General features: G+C 43.1%; 1 protein-coding gene across 3 annotated transcripts in view; it reads right to left on the bottom strand.

Annotated features, from left to right (window-relative positions):
- Positions 1-19,729, bottom strand: part of LOC110508109 (LHFPL tetraspan subfamily member 6 protein) — a 149,184-nt gene that overhangs the window by 8,393 nt on the left and 121,062 nt on the right. For all 3 annotated transcript variants that reach the window (XR_016492531.1, XR_016492532.1, XM_036964714.2), the window contains exon 3: positions 4,764-4,862. Coding sequence is in view for 1 of the 3 variants with exons in the window: in XM_036964714.2 (XP_036820609.2) it covers positions 4,764-4,862 (99 nt within the window). In the remaining 2 variants the exon portion in view is untranslated. The remainder of the gene's footprint in view (positions 1-4,763; positions 4,863-19,729) is intronic.

Below are 19,729 nucleotides of genomic sequence, written 5' to 3'. Positions count from 1 at the left end.
AATGTACACTAGCATATTAGCTTCTATGCTAAACGTACACTAGCATATGAGCTTCCAAATGTTTCCTTTGAGGAAACAGGTCTCGGACTACTTGGCATTGTGTGAAATAGGGTCATTGTTGCAGAGACTGTCATTCACTAAACAGTGTTAAAACTGAAGTTAAAACAGACATTATTATGCCTCCCGCTAACTAGCTAGCCGTTTCACATCCGACATTATGCCTCTCTATAACAGACATTATACCTCTCTATAACAGACATTATGCCTCCCTATAACAGACATTATACCTCTCTATAACAGACATTATGCCTCTCTATAAGACATTATGCCTCTCTATAACAGACATTATACCTCTCTATAACAGACATTATGCCTCTCTATAACAGACACTATCCTTTAACACTCCATAATGTTTAATCTTGTCACGTTCATCCTCTTCTTCTGATGAGGAGTGAGAGAGATCGGACCAATTTGCAGCTTGATTTGAATACATCTTCTTTTAATGAAGGAAGAACACTGAACGAACTATACAAAAACAACAAACCGAACGTGAAGCTATACAATAAGAGTGCTGACACAGGCAACTAAACATAGACAATCACCCACGAAATACTCATGGAATATGGCTGCCTAAATATGGTTCCCAATCAGAGACAACGATAAACAGCTGCCTCTGAGAACCAATCTAGGCAACCATAGACATACAAAACACCTAGACTAGTGAAACGACCCCACAAACATACAAAAACCCTAGACAGTACAAAAACACAACAAACCACCCTTGTCACACCCTGACCTAACCAAAATAAGAAAGATAACAAAGATAACTAAGGTCAGGGCGTGACACATCTGTAGGTGTCTCCTTTAATACTCCATAATGTTTCATCTGTAGCTGTCTCCTTTAATACTCCATAATGTTTCATCTGTAGGTGTCTCCTTTAATACTCCATAATGTTTCATCTGTAGGTGTCTCCTTTAATACTCCATGTTTCATCTGTAGGTGTCTCCTTTAATACTCCATAATGTTTCATCTGTAGCTGTCTCCTTTAATACTCCATAATGTTTCATCTGTAGCTGTCTCCTTTAATACTCCATAATGTTTCATCTGTAGCTGTCTCCTTTAATACTCCATAATGTTTCATCTGTAGCTGTCTCCTTTAATACTCCATAATGTTTCATCTGTAGCTGTCTCCTTTAATACTCCATAATGTTTCATCTGTAGCTGTCTCCTTTAATACTCCATAATGTTTAATCTGTAGGTGTCTCCTTTAATACTCCATAATGTTTCATCTGTAGCTGTCTCCTTTAATACTCCATAATGTTTCATCTGTAGGTGTCTCCTTTAATACTCCATAATGTTTCATCTGTAGCTGTCTCCTTTAATACTCCATAATGTTTCATCTGTAGGTGTCTCCTTTAATACTCCATAATGTTTCATCTGTAGGTGTCTCCTTTAATACTCCATAATGTTTAATCTGTAGGTGTCTCCTTTCCATAATATTTAATCTGTAGGTGTCTCCTTTAATACTACATAATGTTTCATCTGTAGGTGTCTCCTTTAATACTCCATAATGTTTCATCTGTAGGTGTCTCCTTTAATACTCCATAATGTTTCATCTGTAGGTGTCTCCTTTAATACTCCATAATGTTTCATCTGTAGGTGTCTCCTTTAATACTCCATAATGTTTCATCTGTAGGTGTCTCCTTTAATACTCCATATTATTTAATCTGTAGGTGTCTCCTTTAATACTCCATAATGTTTCATCTGTAGGTGTCTCCTTTCCATAATGTTTCATCTGTAGGTGTCTCCTTTAATATAATGTTTCATCTGTAGGTGTCTCCTTTAATATAATGTTTCATCTGTAGGTGTCTCCTTTAATACTCCATAATGTTTAATCTGTAGGTGTCTCCTTTAATACTCCATAATGTTTCATCTGTAGCTGTCTCCTTTAATATAATGTTTCATCTGTAGGTGTCTCCTTTAATACTCCATAATGTTTCATCTGTAGATGTCTCCTTTAATACTCCATAATGTTTCATCTGTAGGTGTCTCCTTTCCATAATGTTTCATCTGTAGCTGTCTCCTTTAATACTCCATAATGTTTCATCTGTAGCTGTCTCCTTTAATACTCCATAATGTTTCATCTGTAGGTGTCTCCTTTAATACTCCATAATGTTTCATCTGTAGGTGTCTCCTTTAATACTCCATAATGTTTAATCTGTAGGTGTCTCCTTTCCATAATATTTAATCTGTAGGTGTCTCCTTTAATACTACATAATGTTTCATCTGTAGGTGTCTCCTTTAATACTCCATAATGTTTCATCTGTAGGTGTCTCCTTTAATACTCCATGTTTCATCTGTAGGTGTCTCCTTTAATACTCCATAATGTTTCATCTGTAGGTGTCTCCTTTAATACTCCATAATGTTTCATCTGTAGGTGTCTCCTTTAATACTCCATATTATTTAATCTGTAGGTGTCTCCTTTAATACTCCATAATGTTTCATCTGTAGGTGTCTCCTTTCCATAATGTTTCATCTGTAGGTGTCTCCTTTAATATAATGTTTCATCTGTAGGTGTCTCCTTTAATATAATGTTTCATCTGTAGGTGTCTCCTTTAATACTCCATAATGTTTAATCTGTAGGTGTCTCCTTTAAAACTCCATAATGTTTCATCTGTAGCTGTCTCCTTTAATATAATGTTTCATCTGTAGGTGTCTCCTTTAATACTCCATAATGTTTCATCTGTAGATGTCTCCTTTAATACTCCATAATGTTTCATCTGTAGGTGTCTCCTTTCCATAATGTTTCATCTGTAGGTGTCTCCTTTAATACTCCATAATGTTTCATCTGTAGGTGTCTCCTTTAATACTCCATAATGTTTCATCTGTAGCTGTCTCCTTTAATACTCCATAATGTTTCATCTGTAGGTGTCTCCTTTAATACTCCATAATGTTTCATCTATAGGTGTTTCCCTTAATACTCCATATTATTTAATCTGTAGGTGTCTCCTTTAATACTCCATAATGTTTCATCTGTAGGTGTCTCCTTTAATACTCCATAATGTTTCATCTGTAGGTGTCTCCTTTAATACTCCATAATGTTTAATCTGTAGGTGTCTCCTTTAATACTCCATAATGTTTCATCTGTAGGTGTCTCCTTTCCATAATGTTTAATCTGTAGGTGTCTCCTTTAATACTCCATAATGTTTCATCTGTAGGTGTCTCCTTTAATACTCCATAATGTTTCATCTGTAGGTGTCTCCTTTAATACTCCATAATGTTTCATCTGTAGGTGTCTCCTTTCCATAATATTTCATCTGTAGGTGTCTCCTTTAATGTAATGTTTCATTATGGAGTATTAAAGGTGGGAAGACCAAAATGTGATAAATATGCCATCTTTGATGAGTTATTTCTCAGTTATGATTTTAGACACAAATGTAAAATATAAGTCAACAATCCTTCCTCCAAAGGACCATTTTAAGGATTATATTTTGTGAAAATACCCTAAATAATGGTATTTTGTCATGGTTTCATGAGGAATCCCGATAGACCTCATAGAAATCTGTCCTACTGCTCCTGGACAAGGCAGTTAACTGTTCCGAGGTCATTGAAAACAATAATTTGTTCTGACTTGCCTAGTTAAATAAAGGTTCAATAAAAAAAATAAAGATACCCCATAATTACCACAAACATATTGGACATTGATTACACTGTGATCATCATTATACCAAATGATTGTATAACAAAACAGTTGTATAAACAGACTCACGTTATAGGAAAAACAAACCCCATTCTATTCTCTATCTCTAAATCTCCTTCATAGTTGCCTACTAATTCCTGTGGGGGTGATAAGGGCTGACTGTAGAGACATCACGACATCTGTGCCGAGACAAACTGTCTGTTTTCTTCTCCCAGTGCATGCTGGGTAGTCCCAGGGGACACCCGACTGTGGCCAAAATGGCACCCCGTTCCCTATACAGTGCCTATGTGGCTCTAGTCAAAAGTTGTGCACTATATAGGGAATAGGGTGCGATTTGGGGACCGACAACTATCTGTCTCTATACGGAGAAGAATGACGCTCAGAAACACTCTCAGAATATAATGACCCTCTACACAACTACAGCTACGGAGTCATCTTCATATGACAAACATTTATGCAGACGGCAACAACACTGATAGGACAACTCACACGAATTCCTATCTTTAGGCTGTTTTGGTGTTAAAGGTTCCAAAAAGCTTCAATGCCAAATCCCGGTTTAAAGTCCTACCATTTTGGTTTGTTTATTATTTTTGTGGGGAACATTTGATTGTCAAAATGTTTTGCTTGTTTTTTTTTTCTCCTGGATGATTTTGACGGGGTTCAATGTACATGCAGTGCATTGTGGGAAAGTATTCAGACCCCTTTCATTTTTTTGTTCCTTCACAATTTTTGTTACATTAGGAGTGAACTCTGTACAGTTAGTTCTATGTTGTAAACTCTGGACAGTGCAACATTGTGTATGGAGGAGTGAACTCTGTACAGTTCTATGTTGTAAACTCTGGACAGTTCAACATTGTGTATGGAGGAGTGAACTCTGTACGGATCTATGTTGTGGATGGAGGAGTGAATTCTGTACAGTTCTATGTTGTAAACTCTGTACAGATCTATGTTGTAAACTCTGTACAGATCTACGTTGTGGATGGAGGAGTGAATTATGTACAGTTCTATGTTGTAAACTCTGTACAGATCTACGTCGTGGATGGAGGAGTGAACGAAACTCACCCAGTTCAAACTGGTCGGAGGTGTTGTTGCAGGTCTGTCGGACCTCCTCACTGTCCCAGCCCAGCGGGTAGAGAGCACAGCCAGACCCTATCAGCAGACCTGGGAAGACAGAGAACACACAGAGACTTAGTCACTACAGTAAACTTCGAGGAGAAAACAGAAAACAGGTCAGTCAATTTAAGGACTGTAGAACTGTTGGGAACCCAACAGAGAGAGTACAGGCCAGGGTCAGTCACAGGAAGACGGATGCGAGCAAGCACTTTATCAAAGACCTTCTGATCATTCGACTAATTCAGGAGAAAATCCACCTAGAGAATAGATACAGTGGATCCCAGGCTTCCACCCAGAGGCCCAGGTACCCCCTCGTATATCAGCCAGAGACCCAGCTACCCACTCCTATATTAGGAAGAGACACAGCTACCCCCTCCTATATTAGCTAGAGACCCAGCTACCTCCTCCTATATTAGCAAGAGACCCAGCTACCCCCTCCTATATTAGCTAGAGACCCAGCTACCCCCTCCTATATTAGCTAGAGACCGAGCTACCTCCTCCTATATTAGCTAGAGACCCAGCTAACTCCTCCTATATTAGCTAGAGACCCAGCTACCCCCTCCTATATTAGCTAGAGACCCAGCTACCTCCTCCTATATTAGCTAGAGACCCAGCTACCTCCTCCTATATTAGCTAGAGACCCAGCTACCTCCTCCTATATTAGCTAGAGACCCAGCTACCCCCTCCTATATTAGCTAGAGACCCAGCTACCCCCTCCTATATTAGCTAGAGACCCAGCTACCTCCTCCTATATTAGCAAGAGACCCAGCTACCCCCTCCTATATTAGCAAGAGACCCAGCTACCCCCTCCTATATTAGCTAGAGACCCAGCTACCTCCTCCTATATTAGCTAGAGACCCAGCTACCTCCTCCTATATTAGCTAGAGACCCAGCCACCCCCTCCTATATTAGCAAGAGACCCAGCTACCCCCTCCTATATTAGCTAGAGACCCAGCTACCTCCTCCTATATTAGCTAGAGACCCAGCTACCCCCTCCTATATTACGAAGAGACCCAGCTACCCCCTCCTATATCAGCTAGAGACCCAGCTACCTCCTCCTATATTAGCAAGAGACCCAGCTACCCCCTCCTATATCAGCTAGAGACCCAGCTACCCCCTCCTATATTAGCAAGAGACCCAGCTACCCCCTCCTATATTAGCTAGAGACCCAGCTACCCCCTCCTATATTAGCAAGAGACCCAGCTACCCCCTCCTATATTAGCTAGAGACCCAGCTACCCCCTCCTATATTAGCAAGAGACCCAGCTACCCCCTCCTATATTAGCTAGAGACCCAGCTACCCCCTCCTATATCAGCTAGAGACCCAGCTACCCCCTCCTATATCAGCTAGAGACTCAGCTACCCCCTCCTATATTAGCAAGAGACCCAGCTACCGCATCCTATATTAGCAAGAGACCCAGCTACGGCATCCTATATTAGCAAGAGGCCACGGCTTGAAATGCTGCTTCCTGGATACCAGAGCCTGTCTCGGAGAATCACCCTGTAGGTTGCCTGGTGAATTGGGGTCTGCCATTACATTAGTTTATAATCCCCTTCAATTTGACTCTCTCCAAGCTATCGGTTTAGAAGTGCAGGATGGGGGAGTAGGGAGAGGAGAGGGAAGAGCGAGGGAACAAATGAAGGCAGCCTGATTACCACTGCTAGCCAGGGCTGCCTCATTACATCTAGCACAGATAACCACATGCTAACTAACACAGCTGGCCAAGACAGACAGACACACACACACACACACACACGCACGCACACGCACACACACACACACACGCACACGCACACGCTCACGCTCACGCACACACACACACAGTTTACATATGAGAGAGAGAGAGCGAGAGAGAGAGAGAGAGAGAGAGAGAGAGAGAGAGAGAGAGAGAGAGAATGAGAGAGATAGAGAGAGAGAGAGAGAGAGAGAGAGAGATAATGAGAGAGATATCTACATACACATCTACATTTTTAATACCTCATACTGAATACAGATTGGCCTGAGGACTCTAACCGAATCGTTCCGCTGCTCTATGTTGGGGAAATACTTCAGTCTGAGTCTGCCGTCGTTGAAGTTGTTTTCGGCGCGGTCAAAAAGCAGGGATGTTGTACAAAACATCGGTCATCAGAACACCCGTTGTTCCAAACTCCATTTTAGACCAGACTGACTTAAAGACCGTTGTGATCCTATGTACTCAATCTTGACAGTAGAATAACTGTTTCTAAAAAAAAAACAATATCAATGCCACATAGGCCGTTATCAAAAGGATTTGTTGCATTTTAAAGGCAGTCGCCATTTAAGAACGTCAGACAATTACAATAAACCAACACCATCAGACAGAACCTGTGGTCCATCCTATGGGACTGGTAGAAGCTGTGGCCCATCCTATGAGACTGATAGAAGCTGTGGTCCATCCTATGAGACTGATAGAAGCTGTGGTCCATCCTATGGGACTGGTAGAAGCTGTGGTCCATCCTATGGGACTGATAGAACCTGTGGTCAATCCTATAGGACTGGTAGAAGCTGTGGTCCATCCTATGGGACTGGTAGAAGCTGTGGTCCATCCTATGGGACTGATAGAAGCTGTGGTCCATCCTATGGGACTGATAGAAGCTGTGGTCCATCCTATGGGACTGGTAGAAGCTGTGGTCCATCCTATGGGACTGATAGAAGCTGTGGTCCATCCTATGGGACTGATAGAACCTGTGGTCCATCCTATGGGACTGGTAGAAGCTGTGGTCCATCCTATGAGACTGATAGAAGATGTGGTCAATCCTATGAGACTGATAGAAGCTGTGGTCCATCCTATGAGACTGATAGAAGCTGTGGTCAATCCTATGGGACTGGTAGAAGCTGTGGTCCATCCTATGGGACTGATAGAAGCTGTGGTCCATCCTATGGGACTGATAGAAGCTGTGGTCCATCCTATGAGACTGATAGAAGCTGTGGTCAATCCTATGAGACTGATAGAAGCTGTGGTCCATCCTATGGGACTGGTAGAAGCTGTGGTCCATCCTATGGGACTGATAGAAGCTGTGGTCCATCCTATGGGACTGATAGAAGCTGTGGTCCATCCTATGAGACTGATAGAAGCTGTGGTCCATCCTATGGGACTGATAGAAGCTGTGGTCCATCCTATGGGACTGGTAGAAGCTGTGGTCCATCCTATGGGACTGATAGAAGCTGTGGTCCATCCTATGGGACTGGTAGACGGTGACTAATCACCAGGTGATGGGATTGTACCCCTCTCCACCACGGCCACTAGTCTGTCTGACAACATTTAGGAGAAAATGAGTAAGCAAGTTGGTACATCTTCAAATGGCACTAACGAAAAATAGAATCTATCAAGAAATATGTAAAGTACTGTTTTTGGGACAAAAAAATAAAAATATATGTTTGCTGGGGATGAACATCTTCAGAAATGAAAAGATAACTTAGCTATAGTGATTCTTTAAAGTCCAAATTAAATCAATATTGTCCAAACAAGAAACAACTGACTCCGCATAGATATATCGAGGTCTCCTCTTTGTATCTGTGCCATTATGGCGTCTGTGACAGCACGAGCAGCGCCAGTGCCACAGAGGACCACCATGTGGGTAGTGGACAATAGCACAGAGTCTTGAGATGAATTACCAACAGGGGGCTCTAACCCTCCTAGAGCCCAAACTATTGTACTGTACTCTACTGTACTCTACTGTACTGTACTCTACTGTACTCTACTGTACTGAACTCTACTGTACTCTACTCTACTGTACTCTATTGTACTCTACTGTACTGAGCTCTACTGTACTCTACTCTACTGTACTCTACTGTACTGTACTCTACTGTACTCTACTCTACTGTACTCTACTCTACTGTACTCTACTCTACTGTACTCTACTGTACTCTACTGCACTGTAATGTACTGTACTGTAACTGTGCTCTACTGCACTGTGCTCTACTGTACTGTGCTCTAATGTACTGTGCTCTACTGCACTGTACTGTACTGTACTGTACTGTGCTCTACTGTACTGTGCTCTACTGTACTGTGCTGTACTGTACTGTACTGTGCTCTACTGTACTGTGCTCTACTCAACTGTGCTCTACTGTACTGTGTTCTACTGTACTGTACTGTGCTCTACTGTACTGTGCTCTACTGTACTGTGCTCTACTGTACTGTACTGTGCTCTACTGTGCTCTACTGTACTGTACTGTGCTCTACTGTGCTGTACTGTACTGTGCTGTACTGTACTGTACTGTACTGTACTGTGCTCTATTGTACTGTACTCTACTGCACTGTACTGTGCTCTACTGTACTGTGCTCTACTGTACTGTGCTCTACTGTACTGTACTGTGCTCTATTGTACTGTACTCTACTGCACTGTACTGTGCTCTACTGTACTGTGCTCTACTGTACTGTGCTGTGCTCTATTGTACTGTACTCTACTGTACTGTACTGTGCCCTACTGTGCTGTGCTCTACTGTACTGTACTGTGCCCTACTGTACTGTGCTCTACTGTACTGTGCTCTACTGTACTGTACTGTGCTCTACTGTACTGTGCTCTACTGTACTGTACTGTGCTCTACTGTACTGTACTGTGCTCTACTGTACTGTACTGTGCTCTACTGTACTGTACTGTGCTCTACCTAACTCTATTGTAGTGTCCTCTACTTGAGATTATTACAATGGAAGAAATGGGTCCATGGACCCTTGACCAGGTGGCCTTGGTGTGAAGACCACATACCTTCGGTCTTTAACTTGTCATGGCCTCAACTCACTGTGTCTGAGTTTGGAATTTGGGACCAATGTCTTGGTATAAATCTTGGCTCCTGGATATTACTTTTGGTTTTACGAACCATAGGCAACCCAATTTGAAGAAGACAATGCTGTCTGATCATTGGCTGATCACTGCCAACCTATAGGAATCCCCAACCAGGTGACTACTTTCATGTGGTGGAAGCCCACAATGGCAATGTCTACAGTAAAACGAGTTACATCCATTCCTCGCTGGCAACATTTGCCCAAAAAATTGTAATTTAAAATATAAAAAAATATAATTTTTTTTACTCAAACCAAATTAGATTGAACGTTTTTGAAAATCACATAAAAAAAAAATACTGTTTTTACTATTTTGTTAATTTGGTATGCAGATTTTTTTTTATATATTTATTTTTTTACAGAATTAGAAGGTTCATCAAATGATCACTAGTGTGCACTAGTTTTCCCTCTATTGCAGTTTCCGTACTGTGTTTCAGTCGTGACACATTTAGTGGGTTTGGTAAGGATTTTCAGGGAAATATTTTAAATATGCAATACAAACTAAGTGTGTGAGTAGTACATATGTCAGCCTGACATGTTGGAAGACACGTGCTGAAGGTTTTGGAGGAAAATAGGACACTATTTAGAAGGGAAAAATTCAACCCCCAATTTGCACCACTTCTGTAGAATGACCCATATTAGGGAATAGGGTGCCATTTCAGAGACATAGAATGACCAATATAGGGAATAGGGTGCCATTTCAGAGACATAGAATGACCCATATTAGGGAATAGGGTGCCATTTCAGAGACATAGAATGTTTCATATAGGGAATAGGGTGCCATTTCAGAGACATAGAATGACTCATATAGGGAATAGTGTGCCATTTCAGAGACATAGAATGACTCATATGGAATAAGGTGCATTTCAGAGATGTAGAATGACCCATATAGGGAATAGGGTGCCATTTCAGACGTGTGGTGCTCGGTAGGCCTATAGATCATAATCAAAAACAAAACATTAAGGGTTGGAGACAGGCCTGGCTTGTATGCTTTCAATTTAGTTCACGGAGATAGTTAGTTTAGATGATACTTTTTCCCCTCCTCAGAAATCTCAGAGTTGCGTAACCTGATTTAATGTGTCATGCCGCTGTTCCAAATAGCACCCTATATAGTGCGCTACTACCGCAGGGCCCTGGTCGAAGGTGGAGCACTATGAAGTGGATAGGGTGCCATTTGGAACGCCTACGATGGGAAATGTATTCATGATGAATATTAAACACAATGAGAGATTCTTTTTCAAGTCTTTTGAGTAATACAGGGTGATATAACCCGCATGTAATCACCCTGGATGTCCTGACAGGAAAAGGTAGGCCTTTTTCCTCCATTTGAGGAGGCTTATGTTAGCATGTTAGCATGTAAGTATGGATTCTTGGTGTGAGGACAGGTTAGGTGACAAACTGAGCCCAGTCTCAACATGGGCTCAGATGACGTCAGGGAACACTGGAAATCACTCTAAACTGTACATCTGAGGGATACAGAGTCCACACACAGCTCTTTAAATCAGCTATGTAACATATGCTACTTTAAAGACAATCAAGTGGCCCAGCGGTCGAAGGCACTGCATCGCAGGGCTTGAGCTACAGCCCCGGGTTCGATCCCGGGCTCTGTTACATCTGGCTGTGACTGGGAGACCCATGAGGTGGTGCACAATTGGCCCAGCGTCGTCCGGGTTAGGGGAGGGTTTGGCTGGCCAGGATGTCCTTGTCCCATTGCGCTCTAGTGACTCCTTGTGGCAGGCAGGGCAGGCTGACTTGGGTCACCAGCTGGACGGTGTTTCCTCCGACACATTGGTGCAGCTGGCTTCCGTTAAATTTTTTATTTTTTTTAATTAACCTTTATTTAACTAGGCAAGTTAGTAAGTAAGAACAAATTCTTATTTTAATTATTTTAACTGCCTGTTCAGGGGCAGAACGACAGATTTGTACCTTGTCAGCTCGGGGATTTGAACTTGCAACCTTTAAGTTACTAGTCCAACGCTCTAACCAGTAGGCGACCCTGCCGCCTCTACACTCTAACCACTAGGCTACCCTGCCGCCTCTACACTCTAACCACTAGGCTACCCTGCCGCCTCTACACTCTAACCAATAGGCTGCCCTGCCGCCTCTACACTCTAACCACTAGGCTACCCTGCCGCCTCTACACTCTAACCACTAGGCTGCCCTGCCACCTCTACACTCTAACCACTAGGCTACCTACCTCCTCTACACTCTAACCACTAGGCTACCCTGCCACCTCTACACTCTAACCACTAGGCTGCCCTGCCACCTCTACACTCTAACCACTAGGCTACCCTGCCACCTCTACACTCTAACCACTAGGCTACCTACCTCCTCTACACTCTAACCAATAGGCTGCCCTGCCGCCTCTACACTCTAACCACTAGGCTACCCTGCCACCTCTACACTCTAACCACTAGGCTGCCCTGCCACCTCTACACTCTAACCACTAGGCTACCCTGCCGCCTCTACACTCTAACCACTAGGCTACCCTGCCACCTCTACACTCTAACCACTAGGCTACCTACCTCCTCTACACTCTAACCAATAGGCTGCCCTGCCGCCTCTACACTCTAACCACTAGGCTACCCTGCCACCTCTACACTCTAACCACTAGGCTGCCCTGCCACCTCTACACTCTAACCACTAGGCTACCCTGCCGCCTCTACACTCTAACCACTAGGCTACCCTGCCGCCTCTACACTCTAACCAATAGGCTGCCCTGCCGCCCCCGGTTAAGCGAGCAGTGTGTCAAGAAGCATTGCGGCTTGGCAGGGTCGTGTTTCGGAGGACGCATGGCTCTCGACCTTCGCCTCTCCTGAGTCCGTAGGGGAGTTGCAGCGATGAGACAAGACTGTAACTACCAATTGGATGCCACGAAATTGGAGAGAGAAAAAGGGGCAAAAGTACGTCAACAAAAAAAGACAATCAAGTTGAAAGACCTCAATTCAATTAGCCTTAGCCATGCTACGCCACAGTATTAAACAACACCAATAGTCCTGTTTGTGTAAATGAAAAACAGAAGGCTAGCGACTAAGCCATCATTTCCATATCACATGTGGTCCTTCCTGCGTTTCTCTCTCGGTTGCTTTGATTTCTTTCATGTATTTTTCACAGGGCGGTTATTTCCATCCAATCCTATCCGCCACACTCCCTATGTGGCTTATTGAGGAACAGAGAGACAAACAGAGAGGGGTAGAAATATGAGGACGGGGAGTTGGAGGATTACCAAGGATGGAAACAGTCTCTCTGCACGACATGCATGCTTCTGTGCCAAGGAGCCAGAGAAAATGATGGATGAATAGAGGAGGGAGGAGTGGAGGGGTGGAGGAGGGGAGGGGTGGAGGAGTGGAGGGGTGGAGAGGTGGAGGAGGGAGGAATGGAGGAGGGAGGGGTGGAGGGGTGGAGGAGTGGAAGGGGGGAGGGGTGGAGGAGGGAGGGGTTGAGGGGTGGAGGAGGGAGGAGTGGATGAGGGAGGAGTGGAGGGGTGGAGGAGGTGAGGGGTGGAGGAGGGAGGAGTGGAGGGGTGGAGTAGTGGAGGAGGGGAGGGGTGGAGGAGGGGAGGGGTGGAAGAGGGGAGGCTGGAGGAGTGGAGGAGTGGAGGGGTGGAGGAGGGGGGAGTGGAGGAGGGGAGGAGTGGAGGAGGGGAGGAGTGGAGGAGTGGAGGAGTGGAGGAGGGGAGGAGGGAGGAGGGGAGGAGGGAGGAGTGGAGGAGTGGAGGAGGGGAGGAGTGGAGGAGTGGAGGAGGGGAGGAGGGAGGAGGGGAGGAGGGAGGAGGGGAGGAGTGGAAGGGTGGAGGAGGAAAGAGGGGAGGAGTGGAGGAGGGGAGGAGTGGACAGATGGAGAAGAGAGGAGTGGATGATGGAGGGAAGGAGGAGTGGAGGGATGGACTGCTGGGCTCGTGAGAAGCAGCATCTTGTGCCTTGGGCAGGGATTTTCCACAATAAACAGCTACTGATACAGCATACAGCATACTCTTCCTTCAAATGGGTATTTCTCTGAGGATGTGATCTTTGCATAATCCAAAATGAATGTGGTCAACATCCAGGTTGTCTTCGAAATACCACCTTATTCGTTACATAGTGAAGACACAGATCACAGGCAGAATCTGAACTAACAGACACTAATGACCCATCTTCCACAATTCAAGTGTGCAGTTACACATTTAAAGTGAGAAACAGCTTTAATTTAAACCATTAGTGTTGTCATGGTCAATACTCCATCTACTTAAGTAGACTTGTCAGTACTGTATAGACCTTTAGTTTTAACTGACCGGCACAATCATGAGAAAACACAATCAACCAAAGTTCAGTTCTACAAGCATATTGGATGTTTCCCAAATGGAACACTATTCCCTATTAAGTGCACTACCTTTGACCACTATTCCCTATTTAGTGCACTACGTTTGACCACTGTTCCCTATTTGGTGCACTACGTTTGACCACTATTCCCTATTTAGTGCACTACGTTTGACCACTATTCCCTATTTAGTGCACTACGTTTGACCACTATTCCCTATTTAGTGCACTACGTTTGACCACTATTCCCTATTTAGTGCACTACGTTTGACCACTATTCCCTATTTAGTGCACTACGTTTGACCACTATTCCCTATTTAGTGCACTACGTTTGACCACTGTTCCCTATTTGGTGCACTACGTTTGACCACTATTCCCTATTTAGTGCACTACGTTTGACCACTATTCCCTATTTAATGCACTACGTTTGACCACTATTCCCTATTTGGTGCACTACGTTTGACCACTATTCCCTATTTAGTGCACTACGTTTGACCACTATTCCCTATTTAGTGCACTACGTTTGACCAGGTTCCAACACTTCTTTTAATTTTCCACGTTGCAAAAAAAACATTTGTTTTGCTGCATTTTGCCACTAATGAATACGACCCATATTCCTGAAGGTTCCAGAGAACAAGAAGACTCACGTCAGTTTTTTTTCCACAGACTTTTTGTTGTTGTTGACAGTCCTAGTTTATTGGTCCTTTACTGGTCAACAAAACCAATCTGTGTAACACCATTAGACAACTCTGGTGTCTCGCTCGAGGCAGTTGCTATGGTAACGCCCTGCTGAGTAGGGACGGATGGGTGGTTGACGGAGACGGAGACGTGGGAGTGATGACAATATTACCACAGGGAGGCTGGATGATGGTTGAGATGTGGGTAGTGATGACAATATACCACAGGGAGATTTGATGATGGTTGAGATGTGGGTAGTGATGACAATATTACCACAGGGAGGACTGATGATGGTTGAGATGTGGGTAGTGATGACAATATTACCACAGGGAGGACTGATGATGGTTGAGATGTGGGTAGTGATGACAATATTACCACAGGGAGGTTTGATGATGGTTGAGATGTGGGTAGTGATGACAATATTACCACAGGGAGGACTGATGATGGTTGAGATGTGGGTAGTGATGACAATATTACCACAGGGAGGACTGATGATGGTTGAGATGTGGGTAGTGATGACAATATTGCCACAGGGAGGACTGATGATGGTTGAGATGTGGGTAGTGATGACAATATTGCCACAGGGAGGTGTGATGATGGTTGAGATGTGGGTAGTGATGACAATATTACCACAGGGAGGTTTGATGATGGTTGAGATGTGGGTAGCGTGGACAATATTACCACAGGGAGGACTGATGATGGTTGAGATGTGGGTAGTGATGACAATATTGCCACAGGGAGGTGTGATGATGGTTGAGATGTGGGTAGTGATGACAATATTACCACATGGAGGACTGATGATGGTTGAGATGTGGGTAGTGATGACAATATTGCCACAGGGAGGACTGATGATGGTTGAGATGTGGGTAGTGATGACAATATTACCACAGGGAGGACTGATGATGGTTGAGATGTGGGTAGTGATGACAATATTGCCACAGAGAGGACTGATGATGGTTGAGATGTGGGTAGTGATGACAATATTACCACAGGGAGGACTGATGATGGTTGAGATGTGGGTAGTGATGACAATATTACCACAGGGAGGACTGATGATGGTTGAGATGTGGGTAGTGATGACAATATTACCACAGGGAGGTTTGATGATGGTTGAGATGTGGGTAGTGATGACAATATTACCACAGGGAGGACTGATGATGGTTGAGATGTGGGTAGTGATGACAATATACCACAGGGAGATTTGATGATGGTTGAGATGTGGGTTGTGATGACAATATTACCACAGGGAGGATTGATGATGGTTGAGATGTGGGTAGTGATGACAATATACCACAGGGAGGATTGATGATGGTTGAGATGTGGGTTGTGATGACAATATACCACAGGGAGGATTGATGATGGTTGAGATGTGGGTTGTGATGACAATATTACCACAGGGAGGATTGATGATGGTTGAGATGTGGGTAGTGATGACAATATACCACAGGGAGGGTTGATGATTGATGTCTCTTTAATCCAGTTCAGTAAAACCATATAGATCCAACCGGTCTCTTTAATCCAGTTCAGTAAAACCATATAGATCCAACCGGTCTCTTTAATCCAGTTCAGTAAAACCATATAGATCCAACCGGTCTCTTTAATCCAGTTCAGTAAAACCATATAGATCCAACCGGTCTCTTTAATCCAGTTCAGTAAAACCATATAGATCCAACCGGCCTTTTTAATCCAGTTCAGTAAAACCATATAGATCCAACCGGCCTCTTTAATCCAGTTCAGTAAAACCATATAGATCCAACCGGTCTCTTTAATCCAGTTCAGTAAAACCATATAGATCCAACCGGCCTTTTTAATCCAGTTCCAGACTCTTCAGAAGTAATTCTTCAGTGTATTAGTGTTCTGTCTCTAAAATGATTATTTCATTCATTTTCAATCCTTTACTGGACACCATTATCTACAAATTCAATATTCAAGCCCAGTTTTCTCTCTTCTGACCAAGTCCTTGTCCAATTGAGTGCCTCTTTAGAGGTACTTTTGTCATGCCCCTGCTCCAACTGTGTGTTAATCAGGGCCTCTTGTGTACGAACATGTAATTAAACCCCACTACTAAGATCTATTACAATCGCACATTTTCAATTCATGAGGTCTAGAGATATGGTCAGCCTTAAAAATGACATCGCCATCTTTAAAAAGAATGACGCTTTCAAAATGAACTGTAAAAAGCGAACATTTGAAAAGGAAGGAATACAACCATACAACCATTCAGCCATACAACCATTCAGCCATACAACCATTCAGCCATACAACCATTCAGCCATACAACCATTCAGCCATACAACCATTCAGCCATACAACCATTCAGCCATACAACCATTCAGCCATACAACCATACAACCATTCAGCCATACAACCATTCAACCATACAACCATTCAGCCATACAACCATACAACCATTCAGCCATACAACCATACAACCATTCAGCCATACAACCATTCAGCCATACAACCATACAACCATTCAGCCATACAACCATTCAACCATACAACCATTCAACCATACAACCATACAACCATTCAGCCATACAACCATTCAACCATACAACCATTCAGCCATACAACCATTCAGCCATACAACCATTCAGCCATACAACCATACAACCATTCAGCCATACAACCATACAACCATTCAGCCATACAACCATTCAGCCATACAACCATACAACCATTCAGCCATACAACCATTCAACCATACAACCATTCAACCATACAACCATACAACCATACAACCATTCAACCATACAACCATACAACCATTCAGCCATACAACCATTCAGCCATACAACCATTCAGCCATACAACCATACAACCATTCAGCCATACAACCATACAACCATTCAGCCATACAACCATTCAGCCATACAACCATACAACCATTCAGCCATACAACCATTCAACCATACAACCATTCAACCATACAACCATACAACCATTCAGCCATACAACCATTCAACCATACAACCATACAACCATTCAACCATACAACCATACAACCATTCAGCCATACAACCATACAACCATTCAGCCATACAACCATACAACCATTCAGCCATACCACCATTCAGCCATACAACCATTCAGCCATACAACCATTCAGCCATACAACCATACAACCATTCAGCCATACAACCATTCAACCATACAACCATACAACCATTCAGCCATACAACCATACAACCATTCAACCATACAACCATTCAGCCATACAACCATACAACCATTCAGCAAAACAAACCATACAACCATTCAGCCATACAACCATACAACCATTCAACCATACAACCATTCAGCCATACAACCATACAACCATTCAGCCATACAACCATACAACCATTCAACCATACAACCATTCAGCCATACAACCATACAACCATTCAGCCATACAACCATACAACCATTCAGCCATACAACCATTCAGCCATACAACCATTCAGCCATACAACCATACAACCATACAACCATTCAGCCATACAACCATACAACCATTCAGCCATACAACCATTCAGCCATACAACCATACAACCATACAACCATACAACCATTCAGCCATACAACCATTCAGCCATACAACCATTCAACCATACAACCATTCAGCCATACAACCATACAACCATACAACCATTCAGCCATACAACCATTCAGCCATACAACCATACAACCATACAACCATACAACCATACAACCATACAACCATACAACCATTCAGCCATACAACCATTCAGCCATACAACCATTCAACCATACAACCATTCAGCCATACAACCATACAACCATACAACCATACAACCATACAACCATTCAGCCATACAACCATTCAGCAATACAACCATACAACCATTCAACCATACAACCATTCAGCCATACAACCATTCAGCCATACAACCATACAACCATTCAGCCATACAACCATACAACCATTAAGCCATACAACCATACAACCATTCAGCCATACAACCATTCAGCCATACAACCATTCAACCATTCAGCCATACAACCATTCAGCCATACAACCATACAACCATTCAACCATACAACCATACAACCATACAACCATTCAGCCATACAACCATACAACCATTCAGCCATACAACCATTCAGCCATACAACCATTCAGCCATACAACCATTCAACCATTCAGCCATACAACCATACAACCATACAACCATTCAGCCATACAACCATTCAACCATACAACCATACAACCATTCAACCATACAACCATACAGCCATACAACCATTCAGCCATACAACCATTCAGCCATACAACCATTCAGCCATACAACCATACAACCATTCAACCATACAACCATTCAGCCATACAACCATACAACCATTCAGCCATACAACCATACAACCATTCAGCCATACAACCATACAACCATTCAGCCATACAACCATACAACCATTCAACCATACAACCATTCAACCATTCAGCCATACAACCATTCAGCCATACAACCATACAACCATTCAGCCATACAACCATTCAGCCATACAACCATACAACCATTCAACCATACAACCATACAACCATTCAACCATACAACCATTCAACCATTCAGCCATACAACCATTCAACCATTCAGCCATACAACCATTCAGCCATACAACCATTCAACCATTCAACCATACAACCATTCAACCATTCAGCCATACAACCATTCAGCCATACAACCATTCAACCATTCAACCATACAACCATACAACCATTCAACCATTCAACCATACAACCATTCAGCCATACAACCATACAACCATTCAACCATACAACCATTCAACCATACAACCATTCAACCATTCAACCATACAACCATACAACCATTCAACCATTCAACCATACAACCATTCAGCCATACAACCATACAACCATACAACCATACAACCATTCAGCCATACAACCATACAACCATACAACCATACAACCATTCAGCCATACAACCATTCAGCCATACAACCATACAACCATACAACCATACAACCATTCAGCCATACAACCATTCAGCCATACAACCATACAACCATTCAACCATACAACCATTCAGCCATACAACCATACAACCATTCAACCATACAACCATTCAGCCATTCAACCATTCAGCCATACAACCATTCAGCCATACAACCATACA

The sequence above is a fragment of the Oncorhynchus mykiss genome, chromosome 27 (genome assembly GCF_057628025.1).
Source record: "Oncorhynchus mykiss isolate SJ-2025 chromosome 27, ASM5762802v1, whole genome shotgun sequence".
In the NCBI taxonomy this organism is placed as follows: domain Eukaryota; kingdom Metazoa; phylum Chordata; class Actinopteri; order Salmoniformes; family Salmonidae; genus Oncorhynchus; species Oncorhynchus mykiss.
The sequence above is the reverse complement of the archived record's forward strand: the minus strand, read 5'-3'. Positions and strand labels throughout refer to the sequence as shown.